This window comes from Rosa chinensis, chromosome 2 (assembly GCF_002994745.2).
Source record: "Rosa chinensis cultivar Old Blush chromosome 2, RchiOBHm-V2, whole genome shotgun sequence".
Lineage (NCBI taxonomy): Eukaryota > Viridiplantae > Streptophyta > Magnoliopsida > Rosales > Rosaceae > Rosa > Rosa chinensis.
Genome location: NC_037089.1, coordinates 39,814,574 through 39,830,349, shown reverse-complemented (window position 1 = coordinate 39,830,349; position 15,776 = coordinate 39,814,574). Strand labels below are relative to the sequence as shown.

Here is a 15,776-nt window from a genome sequence, read left to right as displayed (position 1 = left end):
TGATCTGCTCGCTTAACACAGCAACTGAGCAAAGCAAATAAATATTAAATGCTTAGAAAAGAATTACAATAGTAATCGATCATAAACTTGTGGCCTTACGCCCTTCATATTGTTATTCATATTCATAGTCCATGGATATGAATGATCATCACAGTCTTGTTGATAGCTCTCTGCCCATGGCTTTCGTTGCACCATTTCTGCTGTAAAAGCAAACATAGCGGACACAAATTAGGACATAACGACCTGTTACCGTGGTAAACAAGTGACGGTACACTTTACCTAATACCATTAGTTTGGGGGGTCAAGGAAGAGTGAGCTTTCTTTGTTTTAACCAAAAAGGCACTGCAAAACTTATTTGGAAAGGTATGAGGGCTCTTACGAGGCCCTAAAAAAAAAACAAAAAACCCTAGGTCCATAGCCAACAGAAGAGTCTTTCTTGATCTATGTGATCCATGAGCTAAAACTTGCGAGAATCTTTTAAGTGTCTTATGGTCATCTATTAAATGTGATTGATCAATATAACATTTTTATTGGCTACTGCATGTTGCAGAGTTCAAGCAAAGCTTGTGCCTGAGATCAGAACGATCCTCCTCCTTGTTAACAAAGGAAGACTGTCGTCAATAGTTGCCACCTTTTGTTGCCTCTGTGCTTTGGTGATAGTTCATACTAAATATCAACACTTCTCCAGAACTTTTAGGATTGCAATCAGAGTTGACAAGCTTTTCAGTCAAAGAGAATCAACAAATTGAGGCAACTTGGAAGTAAAGCCTATTACCTCTGTAGCCGGGGACTTGGTCATGACTTTAATTGTTATATTCACCATGGGGGCGTAAATATTCAAAATAATTTTGGATAGGGAGATGTACTTATGCCATATGAAACTCATAATATTGAAATGTACTGTGAAGGCATGTAAAAAGCTCCTAGAGGAAGCTATGGAATGAGACACTCAAAATACCTTATAGAATTCTACTTCTTAGCTCAAAACTTTAGAGAATTTTCTTCTCTCCTTTCTATGTGAGATCATTCTCATACTTCACATAATTTATGACCTTCATGACATTAAAAATTCTAAATCGTTCTGTGAGCTTCATGTCTCTCCATTTTACATTGTGGCTTGAGAATCGTGTTCTGAGTTCTTTTCTTCATTACATCGTTCCACACCTTTTCAGAGCTTTTGGAGTTCGTTCTTCTTTGCACCATTGTGCCTTGAAGATCTTAGCTGACCACAATCCAATTTAGGTCAATCGTAACCAAGATCATCTTCAATTGAGTTCAAATTCCCTGGTGCCATACAATGGCGCCATGGGAAAGTCAGTTTTTTTTTTTTAAAAAAATTGTATTCTTTTTTCTTTTCTTTTTTTATGATGCAGTTTTTTTTTATTAATATTGTATTCTAGATGAGGAATTTTTTGGTTAAAAAATCACATGTAATGGTTAAGAAAACGGTAAGGAATTGGTAGGTGGTATTGTGGTAACAACCCCCACCCTTTGAATATTTTGCTTTCTACGCAATTTGTTAGAAAATAAACAGCATTGCTTGCACTAAATACAAAACCTCTAAAAATCTACCGAAACTCTTGGTAGCAAGGATATATTCTCATAATGAGTATCACAATTTTTTGAATCATACAAAAGATATGTATATGTTTCATCACTGCGGTATGCCCATGATTGATGACTCCCCTAAATATCTAACTGATCCAAGCTGATCATGCGTGCAGCATTTTGAATGAGTTCCTTCCGGAAATCCACCTATTATATAAAACAGAAAAAACACATCATACTATATAGTGTCATAACTGAAGTAGACAAAAGTCAACTCTAATAAAGTTTTTGACAATTAAGGGACACATTTTGACTAGTCACACATGCGGATCTCTGCAAATTATAGGTCAGCAATAACCTTAAAAGGATGCTCTGCTTACCCGAGAACCCATAAGGGAGGAAAAGACAAAATTAGCCTCAGCAGCATCATCCACACTTAATTGTTTCAGTAGCCTTTTTTGAGGATCCATTGTTGTTTCCCATAATTGTGTGGGCATCATTTCTCCCAGGCCTGCATTGCAACAAACATAATAACATGTAGTTGCAGCTGAAAGGTAGAGGTCTAATTCATGGTGACAGATGTTGCACTTTATCTTGCAACACAGTAAGCAGTGTGCGTGTACATTTGTCAAACTACGTTTTACCACTGATACAACAGAATGATGGAATAGCACAACTAAATAAGGTCTCATTACAAAATAATCCACAAACAACCTTAAGAGCTGGCCACCACAGGTAGTTATCTATATCAAATGAACTTTAGAATTGTTATTGAATCATGCAAAAAACAAAACCAAATATAAAAATGTGATTGAAGATATAAGAAAGTTCTTGAGCCAGGAGATCTGGTTCCTGTTCTAGATCTTAGTTTGTTTTTTGTTTTTGCTTGGACCTTTTAGGACCCGTTTGTAACCAAAAAAAAAAAAAGATCTTGAACTTCTTATGAGAGCCAATTAAATTTTAGTTAATATCAGGAAAGCGAAAGAAAAAAAGTATTGCTTCAATGAAGCTGCAGATGTAGATTTACGTTTTTTTACAACTTATGAATTGAGGATGCTTATTTTCTTACAGATTTCTTCGAGATGGGATGCAGCAATGATGCATAAGTCAACTTATAACCTTTGGGATTACTGTGCTCCGGGTTTTAGTTTAATTTTAATAGTTTCCTATGTAGCAACCAAAGCCTATTTCAGTGAGGAAAAGTAGCGGCCTATTTCAGCGAGGGAATAAAAGAGGGCATTAGTCAAGAGAACAGAAGAATTTTGAAGATTTCAGTTATAACCCTGTGATGCTACCGAACTCCATGCCCAGAGTTCCATATGTTGATTTTATGACTAGAATCTTGCTAAGGTTCAAAATGTTAAACAAAGATCAACTTTGAGGATTCTATAATACAGGGAAAGAGTGAATATAGCTTAGCTCCTTTAGAATTAAGAACAAAGCTCATTGAGCCAGCTCACCATAAGAAAAGTGAACAAGTCTTGTAAGCATTTAAAGGGTCGTTTCTATCCTAGTATTAGCCAGGATTGCCTATAATCAGGGGAGTAGGCTATGTGGTTATAGCTGGATAGATTAAAACAAGTTCATCTAATCCCCCCTTCCTCTCTATCTCCTTGTAATTACAGCTAGCCAGTTCGGCTCGAAAGCAAGGAACATGCTAACACCAAAGATAAGGATATGCAAAGACCAAGAAGCACTCCGCCATCTTCTCCACCAGCAATGGCTGCTAGATAGAGCATATTTGAAGTTGGGTATCTTTGATTGGAATTTCTGGATTGGTTTTGGATATTCCAAGTGTTATTTTGATGGTAGATTTCCCACCGGACCAAATTAGAGTTCCCAAGGCACCAAAATTATGTTTTTGTTATGAGATTCTGCTTCTTAGTCCCTCTATACCAAAAATAGATTAAGCTGGTCAAGTCTTGAAAATCGGCCCATCCTGACTAGCATGGAGAGAGAAAAAACCCAGGTTCATTAATATTGAACTTGTAGTTTGAGCGAAATGCCATGTTCAGAATCATGCAGATCCCATTTAGGCAGTGTTGGCTTGTTATAGTCATATTCAGGTGATTTCGGTTTAGATTTTAAAAGGATAGGAATTACAATGTGAATCAAATGATTTGTTCACATTCATACAGTCCCAATTATGTAGGTTTGGCAAAATGTGTGTACTATATTATATTTTCAATTCTCTGGACAAGTTTTTGGGGACCCTAATTAATCAACTAAGCTCAGAATAAGATCAGATTCAAGCTAAAAACGTTTATCAAGCATAAAAGCTTCAGCATCAATCTTTGAGCCTACCAGTCGCCACAGATCAGCTTTTCTAAAGACACGAATACGTCACACCCACAGAACCCTAGGTTTGATATCTTTTCTTTCTTCGTTGGACATCATAGACCTATAACAGAAGACCTAATCTACGCCAGAAAGAAGTATCTCTAAATCCCACAAACAAGTCACTTTTCTGTATTCGGGAACGGTTCTCCCATACCAATGACAGCCATGGAACATACCCGAAACCCATCAATCCTTGCCCATCCCAAACAATCGGTGAAGCAAACCTTTTATCTTATAGCTGTATACTTCACATTTTTTTGTTGCCTTAGAAAAACCTCACTGAAAGCACCAAAATGAGACCTGTCCTATGTCATAGACTGGAATTCTATAAACAATGTGGTGTGCTAACATTGAGGCAGTGAACAGATTGCAGCCCTGTAGAGATGGATAATTATGCAATAAAGAAAATTCAATGTTGAAATAATGGAGATTGAAGAGTTTACATCTGCCTTCGACAGTTTACATGGGTTTCTTGTTGTTTTATCCAGAATTTTCTAGGGCTAAGTTTAGTTTTCCCAAAGCATTAGCTGTAATATTAATATGTAAACTTTAGGGTTTCTAGAAGCCATTAATGGGTCATTTATTGTTTGGTATGGTCTAGTGTTTTCTGGAGCTTTAGTGTTGGTTTTGTTCTAGGTCTTCTATAGCTCTATAAAAGAGCCTCTATATACTTCTGAAAATCAGCGTGAATGAAAATTTAAGTGTCTGTCTTCTTTAGCTCTACAAAAGAGGCACGATGTACTTCTGAAAATCAGAGCGAATGCAAATGTTTAAGTTTGTGTCAAATGGTTCCTCTCGAGTGATCCGTGAGAAGTCATGGTGAGATTCCAAGAACCAATCTGGTGTGATTCCAGATTTCCCCTTTCTTCTCCCTTAAAACCCAGACTTTTAACCACAGTCCCCTTCACCCCACACACCACAACCCTAAGTCCACCCCTAAGTCCTAAAACACAGATACCCCTAGGTTGTCCTACATTAAGAAATCTTCAAGTATTCAACATCATAACAGTTTCATAATCTTCAGGAGAAAATTTTGCCTCAATGAATACAGAAGTTGACAGGAAGACTGTTATATTTTTCACAGGAAGTTATTAATTTCCTCCAAAAAATGACTTTTAGCTCATCTACTTCAGATGCTACATAATAAATATGTGCATATGCGGTCATTTGAAGGTAATGTTCTTACCTTTGAACCTTTGAATGCTGTATGATGCATTTGAAGGGAAGGAACTCTGAAGCTTTTTAAGTTCAGCGTCATCATAGCAATAATATGCTTGCTTTCCCCTTTCAACCTTGATCATTTCAGAGAAAAGCAATGGACTTAGCTATATTTGTTAAAAATCACACTGATTAATTAGATTCAAACGCATACCTTGTAAAAGGGTGGAACACCAACATATATGCAACCCTCATCAAATAAGGCTCTCTGCAATCAAGAACTCCATCAATTGATATTCATTTGAAATTCTGAATCCATATAAGTGAGGTTGGGTATGATATTTTTCATTTTGTTTTCTGTTTCTCTGTATACGAGTAACATTTTGCATGAAAGATCTAATACCTACCTGATATCTGAAGAAAAAAGTCAGTAGCAGAGTTCGGATGTGAGCACCATCTACATCAGCATCAGTTAAGATGATAATCTTATGGTAACGCAGAGCTTCCTTTTTAAAGTCCTCTCCCTGAACAACTAAAATATATATATATTAAAACACTATTCGTATACCAAAATGATAAAAATTACGCAAAATTTATTGTCAACCTTCACCCCAAGTCCAAGTCCAAGAATCAGATTTTGAATTTCTTCATTTTTATACATCGCTGCCTCGTCCCTCCTTTCAATGTTCAGAATTTTACCCCTTAGTGGAAGAATTGCCTGCAGTAAAGATTCGAGTATATATATTACAGAACTCATAATTTTTTTTTTTTTTAAAGAAAAGATGCAAATTCAAGGCTTTGGGTTTTCAATTATTGTAAGAGAGTGACTAAATCCAGGCATTAAGAAGCAATATCAAGAACAAGTCAATCCAACTGTGAGAATGTCAACACAAATGAGAGGCAATAAAATCATATATTGCAAAACATATCCGGTTAATTTTTCCCATGATAAAGCCAGACCCATGGTACAAACTGAATCTTAGCATCATCAGTAGTGTAGACAACAAGAGAGCAATGTAATTGTAATGCTGAGATAGTATATTTATAAGTAGGTTAGCACATACAGCTGGAATGTGGTAAAAGAATGATGTGTCCTTTCCAAAATGGTAAGGATTTTATTATTGCATTCTAGCTTTCAGAGAGATGCTATCAAGATGCAACTATTTGATAGCTATTTAACCACTCCCGCTTAATTGAAATGGACTTTAAATCATCATAAGTTGCTGAAATGGAATTCAACCATTCAACCAATTGATGACCAATGAATACCAAATGATTTGCATGGAAACATAACAGAGGGATGGCTTGACCAAGATCTTTTGTCCAAACATTTCATAATTCATGTATAAAGAAACACTATTTAGAAAGAAAGAAAAATCTGCAATTATAAAATGGAATTCTTCTCCTCCAGTAGATGCACACTTGGAATTCCCTAAGGCTGACATGTCTATGAAACTGAAGGTTTCAATAGATTACACCAAGGAAAGATAATGCAGCCAAGAAATGGATAGTTACATTCCAGTTCTAAGAAGATAAATACAAAGGAAAAAATTGTTGGGAAGAGGATTACCCACCCTAACACCCTTCTAAAAGTTATTTCTTCTCCCATTTACCAATTGCAAGCTCCACAAAGGGGCAAGGAGTATGGTAGCAGTAACCTAAAGAAAAATATTTCCAAGGACTTAGGAATGAACATCTCTCCACAATCCAAGAACCTACCCACCAGAACTTAATTCATAAGGGCCGCAATGAAGGCTACAAAGGATAATACAATCATTTACTGCTTAAATTCTGCAGTCCATAATACCTTGGTGTGATGACCAAGAAGCCCTCTGGTGTGATTCTTGATTTTTTTTTTTTTTTATAGGATAATCTGGTGTGATTCTTGATACATCTATCCCTTGCCTTAATTCCAGCTCTTAGCTCAAAACATCCATTCCACTACAGATCATTACCCTATACACCACCTTCTAAGACCAGAAACACATTAACCCCTAGGTTGTCCTACATCAACCACCCATTCACATCATTGATGAAGAAAATGTACGCCAAAAGATGTATTCCAAAAGTAATAAGCTCCTCAAAGCGCCTTTAATTGAAAGGATATAAAATTACTAAAAACTACAAATTAGCATAGTTAAAATTACCTGAAAGCGTCTATCACGACCTTGCTTTGCACTTCCTCCAGCTGAATCTCCTTCAACTATAAAGATTTCTGCAAACAATCAACAGCAATGAACAAAAATTTAATTCACTAATAATGCGAGTGTTTTAGATAATGTATTTTGTCTGCAGTAGGTGATAAATGAAAAGTTATCAGTAAAAGATAATAGTCACCGCACATTTAAAAAGTTTTACTAGCTAGGGAAGGGGAAAAAAACAAAAAACAAAAAAATTTAAGGTTAGCATAGTTTTAACTTTTTTGTCCAACTCAATTAGCATTCAAAAACCAGCAATTACCGAGAAATAAGTGCTTAAGAGAGTGAGTTACTGTGTATCTAATAGAGCAAACATGTATATAGTTCTCTGGGGAAAGGTGTGCAAAGAAAAAAAAATGATAACCAATATGAGCAGAGTTGCTAAGAGACATGTATAACATCAGGTATATTTGAGTATGCATTTTACTTTGAAACAACCAAATGTGACTAGAAACTATTATGGATTTGTAAATTCAATAAAAAAAACCTTGTATCTAAATTACCATATGTGAAATATGTAGCAGATATCAATTGACAATTACAATCAGACTGATATGGTTACATTAACAAGACCAAAGCTATAAATTTAATAACAGAAGCAGAACTAGCACATGAATACCATCAATAAATACTGAACCTAGTAATCAAAAACACAAATTGATATTCCTATAAGAAGCTCATATCATTTTCAAACAGAATGAGGCACACGTACCAGATTCTTCAGGATTGGTTGATGAGCAATCAGCTAGCTTTCCTGGGAGAGAAGACGAACGCAAAACACTCTTTTGTCTGACTAGTTCCCTTGCCCTCTTTGCAGCCAGAGCTGCCTAAACAAGGAAATATTAGCCGTGAGGAATTGAATCTCAAGTTTAACATATGTAAGATTGATGGTCAAAGTCATATTGTCATTCAAAAGAAAGATACCTTGAGAGCATTTAAGGACTTGGAAAGGATTGAATCCAGTACATCAGGATGTAACTCCAAGTATTCTGTAAGATACTCTTGAAGAGAATTATCAACCACTCTTCGCACCTCCGGATTTCCCAACCTAGTCTTTTAACCAACAAAACAAGGGGACAATGTGAAACAAACCGGAGATATCATGAATAGCAACACGGCTAATCATTACTACACCTCGCGGGTAAATAAGAATGCACTACCTTTGTCTGGCCTTCAAACTCTGGATTGGGAACTTTGACTGAAACTACACATGTCAGCCCTTCTCTTACATGCTCACCACTTAAGGTAATATCTTTATCCTGAGAAAACAATGTAGCATGCCTCACAATAATGAAACTTTTTAGTTACTTTACCTACTTTGCACCAGTATTCAAGTGAATCATTCAGATTTCAGTTAAGAGCAGGAGATAACAAATACTGACCTTAACATTCTTATTTAAAATCCACTTAGCAACTTGCTTAGGCAGACAAAACTTTGTCTTTTATTTGGTACACAAAATTTCATTAAAAAGAACAATAGCAACAATACAAATTAGGGTGGGTCCTCTTAAAAAAGTAGAAGATTCAAGCTACGAACCACCTAAAACAGAAAAGCTAAACAGAGACTCAGGATTCCAATAATAAAGACATTGCATGGAAAGAATAATCCCTGAACTCAGGATTTGGGAGGACCAAAAGCCAACTTTATACTGCAAAAGATCCACCTCTTCATCCCTTGATACCTTAAAAATCCTTCCATTCTTCTCCACCCACACCACCCAAAAAGTTTCCAGCACAGCACATCTCCCTAGCCAAACCCCACTTTTTTCTGCCAAAATACTTAAATATTTCACTCAATAACGCAACAAAGAATCCAGCTTGTGCAAGTGTTTTGGGTCTCCCTAAACAATTTTCTCCACAATGATGCAGCAACTAGACGATGAGCAGCAGATGGTCTGAACTTCATTATCTGATTTACCCATCACAAACCAATGGAGAGAAAGGCACTAAAAAGGTCCATCTCCTTTGAACCATATCTCAAGTATTGATCCTTCAATAAGCTATAAACCAAGCTTGATGCAACTCATGCAAGTAAATTAGATGTAATCCCGGTAGTTGTTTGTTTTCCTTTAATGTCTTTATTAAAAGTTGTTTAAAGAGTCTAAGAGGGGTAGTTGTCTGTAGCTGTTTTGATCTTGTTTGTGGGAAGTTTAAAGGGTCTCTAGAAAAGTCTAGGGAATTACTGGTGGAATTTAAAAGGGTTTTAGCCCAGACCTGTAAAACTCAGTTCTGAAGCTTCTTTTATCAATGTCCTCCCAGATTGATGTAGTAAATAAGCACCTTTTACCCAGAACCTTGTTTCTCTTTATAGACTTATGACTGCAAACAGTAATAGGATGATGATGCAAAATATCACAGCACACAAACACAGAATTTTATAGAGGTTCAACAAAAACTTTGCCTACATCCTCTGTGTGAGCCTACGTCCTCTGTGTGATCTCTCTTGAGAATCACTAGCACTATGGAGAATAACAACTTGATTACAAGTACTTATTGAAATCCCTATGCTAATCCCCAACCCCTTTGCTAGATCTCTCTATCACCCTTGGCTCTCCCTGCCCCTGTGTTTGTATGTTAGCTGAGAACTCTCTGAGATCTCTTCTCTGATCTGCAGACACATTATGTGACCTCCCTGCAGCCCTATTTATAGATTATAGGTGCTGGTTACAAACATGTCACATTAGGATTCCTAAAACTATTAGAACAAGGAAAGAAAGCTAGCTTTCCTATTCCTAACTAGAATAGAACTTACTTTCCAGGTCCAAATCAATAGGAATAACTATTCCTATTCCAAAACGCATTAGGATGCTAGAAGAATTCCTGTGCGCACTAATCTTCATTTACCCATCTGGTTTGGCCTTGAATCCTAATCAACTTAGACATATCAACGAGCCAAATTCACAACAATTGAAATACTTGAAAGGCTTTTCCTAAGTTCCCTTAGAAATCTAGGCTCCAACAGCGATTGGAATAGTCTTCGCTCTAAGTACCAGTTTCACACTTAGTTGCTGGGTTATTTGTGTTTACATTTACATCAAAGTTAGCACCTTGGGGGCTACTTTGCCTTTTAAATTGCACTGTAGTGTAAAAGAGAAAGAAAAGAGTTGTCCTTTAAGTTTTTGAAATAAGATTTGCAAAGAAGACAAAAAGAGATACTAAATTACTCTCGCTCTGCCTGTCAATTTTAATCAACAACATGAATTCTTATTTCTGGAAGTGTGTTGCATGAAGTCATAGAAGCGTGTTTATAGCTAACAGTAAACTTCTCATGCAAAGTCTGAACTCCTAAGCAAGATCCTGTTCAATCTGGGCATGGAAACCACAATTTATAAATTTATCAATCCAGGCCCTCCCTCTCTCTAGCCAAATCATTTCTAATGAACACGCACAGTTCTTTTTTTTTTTTTTTTTTTTTTGAAATCCCGATTTTTAAGGAGGAAGTGTATTGGTTTAATGTTAATGAACTAAACCTGAAACCCTCGTATCACTGAGAAAAAAGAAAAAGAAAACGAAAATCAAATACACACACACACATATAGAACTAGATAGATATAACAAGGAAAAAATGAAAAGGTGAAGCCATTTAACGGCCACACTTAAATCAGCAAACACCGAGTAGTGTTGCACCTTGATAAGCTTTGACTTCTTCCCAAGGTTATTCAGCGTTCTTGTTAACGAAGCTTTCAGTCCATCAATATGGGTTCCTCCGTCAGCAGTACGTATGCTATTAGCATACCCTAGCACTGTATCTGAATATGCATCAGAACACCTAGCATAGAATGAAACAACTGTCAAAACTCAAAACTACAGAAAAGATTATCCTAATGTAAATTCACTTCAACCTGACGTATAAAAAGACAACTTCATGAAAACATTTAACTTTTCTCAAATACAGAGGTAATGTAAATACATAAGCAAAGGTGAAGTGAATTACCACTGGAGAGCTACATTAATAGTGATTCCATCTACTTCTTTTCTGAAACCCACCACTTCATGAAGAGGTTTCTGAATCAAAGAACAGTTAACCAACAATCTTTACAAATTGATACAAATGCAAAATCCACAAATGTTAAACTAGACATCAGTAAGTATTTGTCCTTTATACCAGGCCATCATATCCACTATGAGCATGTGGCCCAGTGACATGTAGTTAGGTTGCCCTCAAGGGGTCAAATGTTGCATACCTTATCAGTATTTAGCCATCTAACATATTCAACCAAACCCCCTGCATAGAAGTATTCATTGTGCTGGATTTTCTCTGGATCCGTACCCTCTTGTCTAAGAGTGATCATGAGCTGAAAATGGTATGACGTTAAGTAAAGAAAAAAAAAAACTAAGGCTTTTCTGAGCTTTCAAACATCATTAAAGAATCAAAGTCCAGAGCGTTAAAGATCAACGAAGATCAATTACCAAAAAGAAAAGAAAAAAACGAATCAGCAAAGATCAAAAAATGTAGTTGTCAAAAGAGAGATAGCATATAGTGAGATTTAATCGACAATGAACAGAAATCTTACATTAGGGTTTAAAAAAGCTAGCTCCCTAATTCTTCCAGCAATTGTGTGGTAGTCAAACTGATTAAGAGTTTTAAATACTGCAGGAAGAGATGAGAGTCGAATGAAGTAAATGCAAACACCAAAAATAATAATCACCAAATAATTGGGAAGAATGAAAACCAACGACATATCTACTGTGACTAAAAGTGTAAATCAAAAACCTTGTTTGTCAGGCAAGAATCTGATTCGTGTTCCTTGTCTATCTTTAAATTCAATTGGAAGCACATGACAAGAGAGAGTTGTCACAGGCTTTCCACGAGAATACTTTTGCTGGTATTCCATTCCATCACGCCAAATAGTAACTTCTAATGCCTGAGGCATCAAAATTAAGTATGCAATTTAGTAGGCTAGATGAACCAGAAATGCAGGTTATAAAACTCCAGGTCAAGAACACAAAATTACGGTGCAACTCTCGTGTTGGCTACTTTTCAAGTGATTTATTTGGAGAGGAAATTAGCCCATTGCAAGGCAATGTGAGGAGGTTGATTTTTTAAATAGATTGCATATACATTTTTCTAAACAGATTAGATATACCATTTTCTTCGTTAGTCCAGATTGCAGGGCTAATCTTACATGAGACAGTTGTTATGTTATGTATTCCTGTGATAGTTTGAAGTAGCTAGCTAGCTGTTATAGATCTTTATAATACCGTAAGTGAAATTGTTCGTTGATGTCATGCTTGTTCACATTGTGGTTAATAAAGTTTTCTGTCACTTATCCCGAAAGGAAAAATAAGGATAGAAATTCAAGATAATGAGATGTTATCTGATATTGGCATGCTAAAACAAATAAAACAAGAAAGTAAGCAATCCTGAATTAGAATGGAAATTAGTTAGACATTTTGAAGGCATGTTTTACAATCTGCTCTCGCACCAGCATGATTTTCAGTTTAAAGAACATCCAGTGTCTTGTTAAAATGTATCGTAAGGTTCTTTCATCTTACTATTTTTGAACTATAAGCCAGCTTTCAAGTATTCTCTGATCATTTCACAATTCATTTACAAGGATGGATATAACCATATAAGACTTGGATACAAAAGCCAATTCCACAGATAGAATAGGGCCTCTAACAATACATTATTGAAGAAACTAAGGAGAAAACTAAACATAATAAAGCGAAAAAAAATGAAGAAAAAAAAAAGATATTTGGAAACCCATAGCCTCAAATGACTTAAAGGTCCCTATGAATCCTTGTTCACTGATATTAACACAATCATAGAAAAAATGATCAAATAAATGTAGGTGAAAAGACAATGCATACCTCAGACAAGGCATTAACGACTGATAAACCCACACCATGTAATCCACCAGACACGCTATAGCCACTACTTGAACCACCAAACTTGCCACCAGCATGCAAAACCTGAATGATTATCACAACTATAATTAACGATAATGATGTCAAAAACAAATTACAAATAATATGACTGAAAAAAAAAAATCAAACATTCAAGACAGCTCATAGTTGGGAATGCTGTTAAAAGATTTCAGCTGTTGTTTTTGTTGATTATGTTTTTTGTTTAATGAACTGCTCATCCACTCTACTTGATTATAAATGACATTTCATTTGTTCTTTTAAGTATAAAATAAATAAATAAATAAATAAACATTAAAAACTTCAAATTTTAATCAAAACCCTATAATTTGCTATCCTTAGAAATCCCAGACTTTTTGTTCTACCATTCATTGTTCAAATGTACATAATGTAACAGCAATAGATGTGATTAACATTGAGTTCTTCAATGGCTTACAGCAATAGATGTGATTAACATTGAGTTCTTCAGTGGCTTATGACCAGAAATATATATCTTACATGTTTAAGAAAACATGTTACATATATACATATATATAGCAGCAGATGAGGAGAACCAGTGAGTGATTGTTGGATGGAAGGAATTATCCACATCTAATTTAAAAACATCGACATAATTTTAGAAGACCCAACCCCCAACTTCCACTTTTGCATAATGATCTTAACTTCAACTTGGGAACAAAAAAAAATTCTCAGTTCTTCCAGATAGAAGAAGATAATGTAACCACTTTAATATCAGATTCGCCTAATCATCTAATTCTTTAACCCCTCTCTTTCTCTGACTTCTTTTAGATTATGAAAGAGACGTTTTCTTTTTATATCTAGTGTCCATGTTTTCATATCATCCTCAAAATTAAAGATTTGATTTCTCTCAGGCGAGTATTAATAAGTCAAATTTATTGATAAAAGTTGGAGAGAAGAAAATAGGAAACTGCATGTTCCATGACAAAATACAATGGGTTTGACTCCGGGATTGTGAAGAAGATCTGATGAAAAGAAAAAAGGGGTGGAGGGTAGAGAGACGTGGGAAGTGGATAGATAAAGAGAAAGAGAAGCAGGAGAGACTGAGAAAGGGAAAACCCCTTAAAATTTTCTGTTACTAGATGAGCAACTAAACTTCATCTAATAGTTGTTCTACACCTAAGCATTTGCGTAATATATGATGTGTTCAATTTTTAGGCAGATGATGTTATCTAAATGATTTTAATGAAAGAAATAGTAGCCCCTATGCAATGTGAAGTGGATTCCATTCTACCCGTATACAGAAATTATATTTGAGAATGAAAAATAATGGAATAATACCGTCAAGACAGTCTCCAATGTAGATTTCTTGGTTACAGGATGCATATCAGTAGGTATCTGCAAGGAACAAGAGACTAACAAGTAAAAACAGTGGCAAAATACTATGAAAACTTGTGTAGAAAATCCATAACTACTGAGAAGAGTACTTGGTGAAAGACATGAGAATATAACGACAAGAAGAAATCCTACGTTTCCAAATAAAGTTCATACCCCACGGCCGTTGTCTGTGATGCTGACAGAATTGTCGGCCAGTAAAATGACCTCAACCTTTGAAGCATATCCACCTTGAGCCTCATCAACAGCATTGTCTAGTATTTCATAAACCTGAAAAAGAAGAAGAAGATGATGATGAGAAAGAAGAACATAGCGGCGGAAGCAGATTGTTAGAAACGGGAAAAGAGAGAGAGATTACCAGATGATGAAGACCACGAAATCCGGTGTCCCCAATATACATTCCGGGCCTCTTTCTAACAGCCTCTAAGCCTTCTAAAACCTAATTAAGTCCACATTAACACAGTTGCAATAACAAGGACCACCTAAACTTGCAGTATAGATAAACACAAGTACATAGCAAATGAGACCTGAATCTGATCAGCGCCATAAGCCGTGGAGGCCGCAGCGCTTCCTTGAAAAGCCTCGGTTACCGAGCTGGACGACATGAAAGCTCTCACATTTCGAACCGCAGCACAGCAGCTAGGAACGTCCTTCAATCGAAGCCCAATCCTATGACCACCAATAACAAACCCTTGACTTACATGTTTCAGAAAAATAAGCAAATTTACTCCAAAAACGAATATGTGAGGAGCACCTGGGTGGTGCTGGTGCTGGTGGGCTGAACAAGAGGGAGGGACGAGCAAGGGAGGAAGAGTGAGGGTGGAGACATGAGTGTGACATGAAGCGTAAGGCCATGAAGCGAAGAAGATAAGGAGGACTAGGAGAATGAGCTCTCAGTCTCAGAAGAACAAGCGCCATCCCATCCAATTTTTCTTTTTATTTCTCTCTCTCTCTCTCTCTCTCTCTCGCCTCACCGCTCCTTTTCTTTTCGGGTCCTAGTCGAGTCGAGCGGTTTATTGATAAACCCAACCCCTTTTTCCCTCCTCTGCTGCTTAAAGCCTTAAACCCTACACCGCGCTCTCCTATTTTCAATTTCTTTTTTTTTTTGCTCTAACAGTATTTCAACAAAATAAAAATCTACTAAGGATCCTTGACTCATAAAACAGAGCAAGAAAAACAAGCGCCCTACCTGTCTATTAAACCAAAATAGAGTGAAATTTCTCTCTCAAAAATTGAATAACCCAACAATCAAAGGAGGTTTGAGTTCAAAAACAACGAAATCGAACAAAATTTTGAAGAGCTAAATAAGAG

General features: G+C 36.2%; 1 protein-coding gene across 1 annotated transcript; it reads right to left on the bottom strand.

Moving 5' to 3' along the window:
- Positions 1 to 1,515: 1,515 nt before the first annotated feature.
- LOC112186591 (DNA gyrase subunit B, chloroplastic/mitochondrial) lies at positions 1,516 to 15,494 on the bottom strand. Its single transcript, XM_024325057.2, has 21 exons — positions 15,220 to 15,494; positions 14,993 to 15,134; positions 14,824 to 14,904; positions 14,622 to 14,735; positions 14,412 to 14,468; positions 13,059 to 13,160; positions 11,959 to 12,109; positions 11,759 to 11,835; positions 11,429 to 11,539; positions 11,179 to 11,249; positions 10,872 to 11,013; positions 8,405 to 8,503; positions 8,169 to 8,297; positions 7,957 to 8,071; positions 7,194 to 7,261; positions 5,651 to 5,764; positions 5,454 to 5,570; positions 5,261 to 5,314; positions 5,075 to 5,180; positions 1,929 to 2,059; positions 1,516 to 1,755 (listed from the first exon to the last, which is right to left on the bottom strand). The coding sequence occupies exons 1-21, from the start codon at positions 15,381 to 15,383 to the stop codon at positions 1,687 to 1,689; spliced, it is 2,214 nt and encodes a 737-aa protein (XP_024180825.1). The 5' UTR covers positions 15,384 to 15,494; the 3' UTR covers positions 1,516 to 1,686.
- Positions 15,495 to 15,776: the final 282 nt, after the last annotated feature.

What these genes read in the sequence shown, in the direction of transcription:
- LOC112186591 (XM_024325057.2), bottom strand. Translation starts at nt 15,383, where the DNA reads ATGGCGCTTGTTCTTCTGAGACTGAGAGCTCATTCTCCTAGTCCTCCT. An exon ending in AGTTTGAAGGCCAGACAAAG is followed by an intron (nt 8,298 to 8,404) that starts GTAGTGCATTCT and finishes GTTGGTTAAAAG; the next exon opens with ACTAGGTTGGGAAATCCGGA. An exon ending in GTCGTGATAGACGCTTTCAG is followed by an intron (nt 5,765 to 7,193) that starts GTAATTTTAACT and finishes TCTTTACTGCAG; the next exon opens with GCAATTCTTCCACTAAGGGG.